The sequence below is a fragment of the Saccostrea echinata genome, unplaced genomic scaffold, assembly GCF_033153115.1.
Source record: "Saccostrea echinata isolate AGI-Se365-2 ecotype Australia unplaced genomic scaffold, CSIRO_AGI_Sech_v1 ptg000066l, whole genome shotgun sequence".
NCBI lineage: Eukaryota > Metazoa > Mollusca > Bivalvia > Ostreida > Ostreidae > Saccostrea > Saccostrea echinata.
The window spans coordinates 516,916-527,746 of NW_026889815.1; the positions used below are offsets into that span (position 1 = coordinate 516,916).

A 10,831-nucleotide genomic window follows, 5' to 3' on the forward strand; every position below is an offset into this window, starting at 1 on the left:
ATTGAATGAGCATTGAAAAAATACAGATTTATGCATCTGAACCAACTTGAACCAGAGAATTCTTGAATGAGTTTTTTCGCATTATAGTACACTGTTTTAATAACGTCTTTTCGGTCTAACTTGGTCTTCATATTAAAATTGACTATAAACTTCAGTTAACCTATTTTTTAGAAGACTTCAATATGGGGCTATATATACCAAAAAGACAGACTTTTTTCCAATAGTGTGCGTAGCCTAATGGTGTACGCTGACCTCGGGTTCAAGCCCCCCCCCCCCTCTTTAATTTAAAATCATTGTAATATACAAATCAGAAATAAGCATATTAATGTTAACATTATTTGTCACAATCTGTCTACTTAACATAAACATTTTAATTTATCGTTACCTTGACGTACATGTAACATCACATCACATTTTATTATTTTGGAAAGAAAAGACACATAAAGAGAAAAGATGATACTTTGGCAACACACTTAAGATGCAGCAGTATTTCCCGAAACAAATATTGATCTAGATCTTTCATGGAAACAAAAAATCTTGAAAAAAGTCGAGAGACAAACAAGTTGATACATAATTCTGTAAAATGGCAAACAAATAAAATACTGTGGAATCATCAGTATTTGTGGGGTACCAACGTTCGTGGATTTCGTGGGTCACCCTTTTCCGCTAATTTACATCTCCACAATATATTTTTATCCCTTGAATCTTTTGTGTATACGACTTACCCCCGAAATTACGTATCCTCGAACCAATAAAATCATGCTTGCCTACGAGCATTGACCTCCCCAAACTAAAATGATTCCACAGTTAGTGATAAATATATATACGCAGAGAGACTGGTTGAGAAGGAATAGAAGAAAATATTGTATATTTTTACAAAGTATATCTCGTGAATCTATAGCTTGAAACAGCGCAAAAGTTAACGAGAAAATCTTTAAAATGAAATAAATGTACATTTACAAGAATTTCAGTTCGCAAAATAAAAACATTAATATTCATGGGTAACTTTTCATTGAAATCTGGTGGTAGGCGAAATACTGGGAAAAGGCGCGATACCTCTTTTGATTTTGGAACATGAAAGGAGTAGAATGCAATACGAATTAAAAGCAATTGATCGAACTATTTTTTGTTGTTGAAATATTTAAACTTAACTTCTAGGAAACGAGCTGTGAATAGAGGCGGAAGCGCAGGATATTTAATTCACAATTTATCATCCAAAGGGAATCAAAAGTTTGTTTTTTCATATCGAGAAAAAAAATCTTAAATGGAGATCAATATAACTATTTTGATCAGACTGTGTTTCCAGTTATAATGGTGCGAAGAGAGATGTCTAATCTAGCACGCATCTTAAACTTTTTTATTTTATTAAGAGTTCCTTACTTGTGCATTGGAAGCTTGGTTACAGGGTATTCTAAGCTACAATATGGATTTAGACTAGATAGACGTATGATAAACTCCTATGTCGAGTATAGCATTTTAGACTGCGTGGGCGAATGTATCAGGACATCTCGATGTAAGTCCGTTAGTTATTATAAAGGGGCAAATTACTGTGAACTTAATTATGAAAACAAAAGCACTGCACCAGGGAGATTTATAGAGTGTATCGGATGGATCTACAGTGAAAGACAAGATTGGGACAGGGTAATTATACTCCATGTGTTTAAATAAATTAACTTTCTACAGTTTTTAAATCTTTTACCTCTTAACATATTATCCTTCAAATAAATTAAATGATTTCTTTATCTTTTAACATATTATACTTTAAATAGATAATATCAAATCTTTATCTTTTTACGTATTATGCTTCAAAAAATATTTTTTTTTATAATTCCTTTATCTATTAACATTATATTTAAATTAGTTTATATCATGTAAATTTCACATCAACAGCACGGGCTGTTGGGTTTTGTATTCATTCTACATCAACAATCACGAGCTGTTTGAATTTTTTTGTCACATCAACGCACGTCTGGTTAGATTTCCTGTCTCGGAGTAATATCCCGTACTGTTGGAATTTTTGTTGTCGCCACGCATGCCATGTACAGTGCAGGGAACTAATTTTATTACATAAACCAGCATCAGCATAAGCATTAGTAGCATCAGGATCGAGCTAGCATCAGCATTTAAAAAACAGCATTACCAGGTTCAGGATCAGCAAGCAAAGGATAGAACTAGCATAGCTAGCATTGACCTAGATTTAAAAACCAGCATTGACCTACTTAAAATCAGGATTATGCTGGTTTACTAATAATACAGATTCGTTTTTCACAAAACGAAACAGCAAGTAGATATTCTTTTTTCAGTCGGGAACAAATACAAATAATGTATTTCTTGCGGTTAAATTATTCAATTCAATCTTAAGATAAATATTAAATTAATTTAAAAGCAATAATCCCGCGATATTTTTCAATCTGAATCAGCTGATCACCAAACGTCATATGGGTAATGGAGTCCACTGCTGAGGCCTCGCCACGGCTTGATGTTATTGAAATTGGTGATAAAGGGGTAAGTAGTAACACTTGGTCAAGAAAAATAAGTTTCATAATACAATGAAAGTATGATGTTTGGTGTATACACTGTAACTATTTACTATAATTTTTATTGGGTTTTATGTGCATACACGTACTATTGAAGTAATTCACAATCCGAATTTCCTCTAAATTGACGGAAGCCAGAAATAAAAGTCACAGTGCCTTTTATAAGAAATCATAGAGGTGTATTGAACAAAACCAAATAATTAAACCAAATAATTGATTCTGTATTATTCACATCATTAAACGAATCTGGTTTAAATATTTTTAATGCGGAGGTTCTAATATTTTAAAACATGTGCAGATAAATTTGTGTATGTACCAGAAAAAATTTCACTTTCAAGAAGCGAAGAAATTATTATCATTATAACACATATAATGTATGGGAGAGGATCTATGCATGAAAATACATTCATTTTAAAACTCTTACACTACATATTCTTTTCCTTGTTTGATGAATTGCATTATTCATCATAGTGGTACATTGTGTAAACTAGTTTGTATAATTGTCATGGTATGTAGAATTTTATTTTAAGTACCTGAATCCTTTAATACCCGTGCAAATAAGATCTCAATTTAATTAAATACACCCGATTTTATCAACAGAAGTCTATAAATCATTATCTGTGTTTTTCCCAAATTAAGTTTTGCAAGATTTGTAAAAAACATATATATATATATATATATATATATATATATATATATATATATATATATATATATATATATATATATATATATATAAGATGATCAATGAATAAATCTTAGCTTCTTTGTATAATGTACTTTTATCTTTATTATAGCTCTTTGTGGAAGAACATGAGAGTACTTGATAGAAATGGAGTGCTATGAACAGTCTACAGTTTGTTGTTTCAACACCCCACATGAGAATCTTTAATTTATAGGGGGACGCCAACACTTGCCGGTGAAGGGCTGCAAATTTAGACCTGTACTCGGCACTTAGGCCTTTAAGCAGGAAGAGATCTTTTTCATGCCAGCACCTTCTGCGACACTGGAACTGGGTTTATATGGTCTCATCCAAATGACTGGGGGCAATCTACAGTGATGTCCGAGAATGATGATTCAAAGAAAATTCTGTTTGGAAAATGATTTTTTTTTAAAAAAAAAAAAAAAAAAGAGAAATGTTCTTCATTCCTAAGAGTAGAGGGCATGGACAGTGTAATGTAATGGTGAAAACTTACAAAAAAAGTTTTTCAAGAAAGTGAACTTGTTGAAAGAAACTTTGCTAGTGGTCAAGAAAAAAAGCTTCACTTTTTCATGCAAACACCATTCTATTTATTTGACTTTGTGGACATAAATTTATCAAACAAGTGAAAAAGCAGTGAATATGGGACATGAATTGTAAAACTATTAATCTGATTATTCCATCATTACACCATTTCAAAAAATTCTGAAAGTTGTTACGGGACATTTTGTGATTCCATTTATTATTAATTATAATTTGGTTAAGTTAAATTGGCACTGACTATAAATGAATTGCAATTTTTAGACACTGGGAATATTGTTTTTATTGCTTCCATGAACTTAAAATTTTAAATGTATACTGTGTTGTTCTACAATAAACATAAAATAACCTTTATTTTGTCCCCTACTTCAAATATATTGTGCCTTACAGCACAATTTGCTTCTAAGGAGTGGTAGAAGAAAAATTTGGAAAAGATGATATAAGAGTTTGTTATACTTTCAGAAACTGAACATTTTACCAAGGTGGTACACATCTAGAAAAGAAAAACTGATAGAAAATATTACTGTAAATTTCATATATTAAGGTTTTAATTTTAAAATTGTGAAATTTGTTTTGAAATGAAGGAGAACAGTTTTAATGTTACATCATCAAGATGAAAAGATATCTGGCTAGCATCAAACTCTAAATCTATGTTATACCATAGTATAATAAGTGAATGATTTAAATCACTGGCTTAAACAATGAGGAAAATGTATCTATACAATATGTACCATGATGTAAGAGAAGAAATATCTATACAGAAAAACATGGTTATAACGAACATGCTATAATGAATTCATGCTGATGGCGAAATGAGTTTCATTCCCTGTGGTTTTCAAATCCATTGGAAAGTAAACACAACAAATCAAAACTGTTTATCCCAGGCATTTTGCTGTAAGCTTAGTCACTGGTCAGTGTAATCAATCGTCACCGGTGTAGACGGACGTATGCTATACAGTACTCATAGCGACAAAAATAACTGTTTACTTCTAATGCAGGATAGTAAGATACCAAAGGGACTTACAACAGTTGCACAGTTCAGTGCAGTATACAAACACACACTAATACACGTAACTGCAATAAAATGTAAACAAAGGCAATGCAAGATAACCAGCACGAACACGGGTCGTCATTCCATGCCGATACCCGTGACAATAAAGCAGTCACGTGTAACGAATGTGAAGAGTATACCCTGGTGCTGATATCCTAGATAGTAACACTGAAAATGGTGTAAGTAGTATAAGGGGTCTGGATGGGCGGGTCAACTGAGTGCACTTTTTGTCTCCCCAGATCCTGGATAGGCGGGTCAACTGAGTGCACTTTTTTTTTGGTCCCCTGGCCGGTTCAATCTAGTATACACCCTGGAAAAACCCAAGTAAAAAAGGGGTCTACGTTTAATCTACGTTTGTGCTGAGTCAGGCCTAGGCAATACACACACAATCTTGGCATCGATTCAAGTTAACCATTGTGACGTCATGTGTGTCATTCACACAGAGCAAACCTCTCTCTATTTTCTGAAAACGGAAAAAACAATAACACAGTCAAAAGTGTGTAAGATGATTTATTCAAATAATGTGTACATAATATTTACTTTTTCTTCTGGAGTTTCAGGGTCTTCTCCGTCTGGGTAGTAGGAAATTTCCTCTTGTTGTTAGCCTGCTTTTGATCCTGACTAGTCTCTATTTTCTTTTCTAGATTTCCAATCTCATTCATTATCACTCCTCTAAACACACGAATTTCAGTAATCATGTCTTCTTTAAACTCACAAATAGTCTGTTGAAGTATCTCCATTACATTGGTCATTTGATCTAAGATATCACATATCAAACTTCTTTCATTTCCTTCAATACTATCCTGTGTCTCTGGTAAAGTTGCAGGTAAATTCATGGACTTTTCCTCTGCCATATTTTTTTACGTCTGTCTAGTACCAAGTGCCCACTAAGACTGATCCTAAAATTTCCAGCTCTGCTTTATATACCCTTTTGTACGTACAGTGTACGTCTCAATACTTAGTCTTGGATCATCGAGCTACCTAGGCATTGTGACGTCATACACTCTATAAATACAGCTTTTCTCCGACTTTCAGCTCATTTTGTTGTCAGATCTATCAAGATGAATTTTGATAGTGCCTTGAAACAATTGTTACATGCACAACAACTTATGAGATGGAAAAAACGGGAGAAAGAATTAGAAAGAATTATTTCTCGACAGAGAACCAGAGAATTAGTTCTCAGGAAAAAAATGCGAGATTAATGGAAAGATTAAAGAGAGCCAAAGCCAACCGAGCTCAACACTTACAACGTTTACGGAATGTACCTGAAGAAGAAGAAGAACCTTCTCCGTCTTCGTCACCACCTCATTCACCACCCCAGAAGCCAAAGGCCATTTCCCAGTATTATCAAGTGAGACTCAATAAAGCTAAGCATTCCAGAAAATTTAAAGCTAAAGAAGATGTCTACAGTGTGAATTTTAAAGAATTTCCAGAGGAGGAAAACAGAGGCTTTGTTCGGCGATTATTTAGAGACATGCTACAGAATGTCAAATATCACATGCAGTGTAACCCTAACGATTATGTACGCCTGAACATTCACCACCCTTCTCTGGATTCCGACATTTGGTACGAGTTTACGCAATGTAAACATTTGAACGAGGACCTCATTTTAAACAAAATAGAAGCCGTGCAACAATCCAAGAAAGATTTTAAACTGGGAGACGGGTCTATGGAATTCGACATGTTTCATGTCAAATATCCAGAAGGCAGTGGTGGACAGAATACCAAACACCTGATGGTCAATAAGGAGAGTTTTAAAAAGAATAAACGATGCATCGTTCAGATCGACAATCCTTGGGATAAATTTTGTTTAGCTCGAGCCATTGTAGTCACCCGGTTACACAGTCAAAAACCGGAAAATCCAGAGAGTTTAGTTGAATGGGAAAAACGATGGCTACGTATGCGGAAGGGTGATGTAAGAGCTAATGACCAGAAAAACGAAGCTATAGCTCTCATGGAACAAGCCGGCTGTGATATTCATCAGCCTTGTGGACCCGAAGAATGGGGGAAATTACAACAGGTGTTAGCCCCTCTCTATCGACTGAAAATATATCAGTTTAAGTCCAACTCCTCTAAACTCAGTTTAGAGCCCATATACAAAGGCTGCGGAGATGGAACTTGTTTAAATGTTTTGTTAAACGATCATCATTACGATGCCATTTTGTCTATGCCAGCTGTGACCGGCAACCCATATTACTGTGATCATTGCGATGTGGGGTACAGGAACATTACAGGCCATCGTACCAAGTGTCCTTACCGCTGTTCCTTTTGTTTAACGGACACGCCCTGCCCTCCAGACGGGAGCCACATTCAATGTTATCAATGCCAGGGATTTTTTCAGAGCAGAACTTGCTACGAAAACCATTTAAAACCTCACAGTAAGAATACGGCCACAACAGTGTGCAGTTTAATGGGACGATGCGAGCATTGTGAGAAATGGATGCCTAAAATGTTACTCCCTCATCATCATTGCGGAGGACAGAAACAATGTAAGATCTGTAAGAAAACTGTAGACACGGATCATCAGTGCTACGTTCAACTCAAGCCTGAGAAAAAGAAAGGCAAAGAGACATTACAGTTTTATATTTATTTCGATTTCGAATGTACACAGGAAAACGGCATCCACGTCCCTAATTTATGTGTGGCACACCGCGTATGTCAACATTGCGGACACTTACCCATAGAAGATCACTGTCCTCACTGTCGACACATGGGACCCCGTCAACACGTGTTTAAAGGGCCAGATACCTTAAAACACTTCATGGACTGGTTATTACAGCCCGACACAGGCAATAAGAATTCCGCCTTATTACACGACGAGGCTATCATCATTGCCCACAATTTCAAAGGATATGATGGACAGTTCATTTTAAATTACCTGGTGCATTCCGCCTGCATGACGCCTACAGTCATCATGAACGGCAGTAAAATCTTATCCATGCAAATCTGCGGATTGAAATTCATCGACTCTTATAATTTTTTACCTTTTTCTTTATCTAAAATGCCCTCTGCTTTCGGATTCACCGAACTGAAAAAAGGGTATTTCCCTCACTTTTTTAATACAGAACAGAACCAGAATTATGTGGGGCCTTATCCACCTGCAGCATTCTACAATCCGGACGACATGTCTATAAGTGGACGACAGGCTTTTTACCAATGGTATGAACAACAAGCCGGAAAAGTGTTTGATTTCCAGAAGGAATTTTTAGACTATTGTATTTCAGACGTCGATATTTTACGACGATGCTGTGCTCAGTTTCGAGCCACTCTCAAGACCTTAGTCCATGTAGACCCCTTCCAGGAATCCATCACTTTTGCCAGTGCGGCCAATTTAGCTTACCGTCGAGGATTCATGCCCCAAGATACCATTGCCATCATTCCCAACATGGGGTATCAGCCTGCGCGTCAATATTCCGCCAAAGCCTGTCGGTGGCTAACCTGGATGAGTCACCAGAGCGGATCTCACATACGACATGCTAGAAACGGAGGAGAAGTCAAGATCGGAAGTTATACCGTAGATGGATACCAGGAAGCTACTCGTACCATCTACGAATTTCACGGATGCTATTGGCACGGATGCCCTACCTGCTATCCGAATCTACAGACCGAAACTCATCCTCACCGGACACAATTTACTTACCAGGAATTACACGAGGAAACTTTAAGGAGGAATACGGTCTTAGAGGAAATGGGGTATTCCGTATTCCGTACATAGTATCTGGGAACACGATTTCGATCAACAAGTACAAAGAGAGGTGGCATTACAGAATTATTTACGAGACCTGGACATTCCAGATCCTTTGAACCCCCGAGAAGCCCTGTACGGAGGCCGCACAAATGCTTCAAGATTGTATTGTGAGGAGGGGGACATGAGATACCTGGACGTCTGTTCCTTATACCCTTACGTCTTAAAACACAGACCTTTTCCCCTAGGCCATCCTCAGATCATAACAGACGACTTCCAGGACGTGAGAACTTATTTCGGCCTCATTCACTGTCGGGTCTTACCACCCCGAGGCCTCTATCACCCCGTTTTACCTTATCGCACAGGAGGCAAGTTATTATTTCTATTATGCCGAACCTGTGCGGAACGACAGGACTCTACTTCTAAACATCGATGTCAACACACAGACCAGGAACGCAGTCTTACAGGTACTTGGGTGACTACAGAATTACATAAAGCCTTAGACATGGGATATACTTTAGAGCGGATTTACGAGGTTTGGCATTTTCCAGAAAGCAGTAAAGATTTATTCAGATCTTACATCGATACCTTCTTAAAGATCAAACAGGAAGCGTCTGGATTCCCACCTGATTGTCAGACGGAGGAACAAAAACTAGATTACATTCGTAAAGTCATAGACAGAGAAGGCATTAGAATGGATCTGTTAAGTATAGAAAAAAATCCGGTGCGAAGAACGATAGCCAAACTCTTTTTAAATTGCCTGTGGGGAAAATTCGCTCAACGCCTGTTATTACCTAAAACTCGATACTTGACCGAAGAAGAGGAATTACAGCAACTCTTAGAAGATTCGACCATTGACTTCAAAGGGCTAGAACTCTTAGAAAATAAAGAGCAGCCCGAATCGGACATGATGCTGGTGAATTATCAAGAGAAACAGGAATTTGTAGAAGAGTGTCCCTTCGGAAACGTGGTACTGGCCTGTTTCACTACCGCTCATGCCCGATTACACCTCTACGAGACTTTACAACCTTTAGGAAATCGGGTCCTTTATTTCGATACGGACAGTATCATATACCAACATTAGGAGGGACAATTTAATCCTACCCTTGGCCACAGTTTTGGAGAATGGACTGATGAATTAGACGGGGACCACATTATCAAATTCATGTCAGGAGGTCCTAAAAATTATGCTTACCTCACATCCAAGGGAAATTCCGTGTGTAAAGTCAAAGGATTGACTCTTAATTATCGGGCTTCCAATATCGTGTCACCAGAGACATTAGAAAAAATGCTCAAGAAAGAAATGGATGAAATCCAAGTCTCGTATCCCTACAAAATACAGAGGACTCGTCAACATGAAGTCAAGACAGTACCTTTAGAAAAACAATATAGAATTGTCTATGATAAGAGACAATTAATGAATGATTATAATACTTTACCTTATGGTTATTAAAAACATACTGTATTTCAAAATGTGTTTTTATTTTATGTGGGGAAAACCCCTAAAATATGAAGGGGTTATAAAAAGGGGGCAAACATATTTGAACACTTCAGTCATGGCTAATCATTCTAGGGAGCCAGAGGGGGTTCCTCATTACCCTAACTATGCTCTGCTCTTAAAGAGGGATGGCCCGGGTCTTTAAAAGGATTATTACCCAACCTAGCCAAAGCCGGATTTTTTTACAGGGGAGTGAGTGATAAGACCATCTGTTTTCATTGTGGTATGACTTTAAACTGCTGGAAACCTACAGACGATCCTTATGTAGAACATGCTTATTGGAACCCTAATTGTCCTTACATCAATACCTATAAAGGACGTGAGTGGGTGATGATCGTATTTATTAACCATTTACTCCGGGTGGGATACAAAGTTTCACCTGAAATTAAACCTCTACTAGAGCAAACCTCTACAGAGATTCAGGCCGCAGGAAAATGTCACATTTGTTTAGAGGGAGAATTACAAATGGCTTTACTCCCTTGTGGACACGTATGTTGCTGTTCATTATGTGCTCCCACCTTCCGGTATTGCCCCATCTGTCGATCCGATGTGAAGAGAACTCAACGTATATTACTGTGTTGAATAAAAAGGATTGAAACCCTATTTTTCTCTTCATTTATCATCATGCAACCTGACGAGACACTCCCGTCTTTTCAATTAAAACACGAATTTACCATGGTGGTAGCAGGACCATCTAAATCGGGGAAAACGGAATTTGTTAAAAAATTAGTGGAAAATTTACATTGGATTACCCCCATGCCACAAAAAATTGTCTGGTGTTATCGGGAATGGCAACCTGCTTACACTTCTTTAACAGATC

General features: G+C 37.0%; 1 protein-coding gene across 1 annotated transcript; it reads left to right on the plus strand.

The window, feature by feature from the left end:
* The first annotated feature begins 5,942 nt into the window (after window positions 1-5,942).
* Window positions 5,943-9,597, plus strand: LOC133176118 (uncharacterized). The gene is made up of 3 exons (XM_061311282.1): window positions 5,943-6,179; window positions 6,471-8,535; window positions 8,624-9,597. Exons 1-3 carry the CDS (start codon window positions 5,943-5,945, stop codon window positions 9,595-9,597), a joined length of 3,276 nt encoding a protein of 1,091 aa, XP_061167266.1.
* Window positions 9,598-10,831: the final 1,234 nt, after the last annotated feature.

Coding starts and splice junctions, on each gene's coding strand:
- LOC133176118 (XM_061311282.1), top strand. CDS start 5,943: ATGGAAAAAACGGGAGAAAGAATTAGAAAGAATTATTTCTCGACAGAG. Junction 6,180..6,470: donor CCATTTCCCAGTATTATCAA/GTGAGACTCAAT, acceptor CAACAATCCAAG/AAAGATTTTAAACTGGGAGA. Junction 8,536..8,623: donor AATGGGGTATTCCGTATTCC/GTACATAGTATC, acceptor TGGACATTCCAG/ATCCTTTGAACCCCCGAGAA.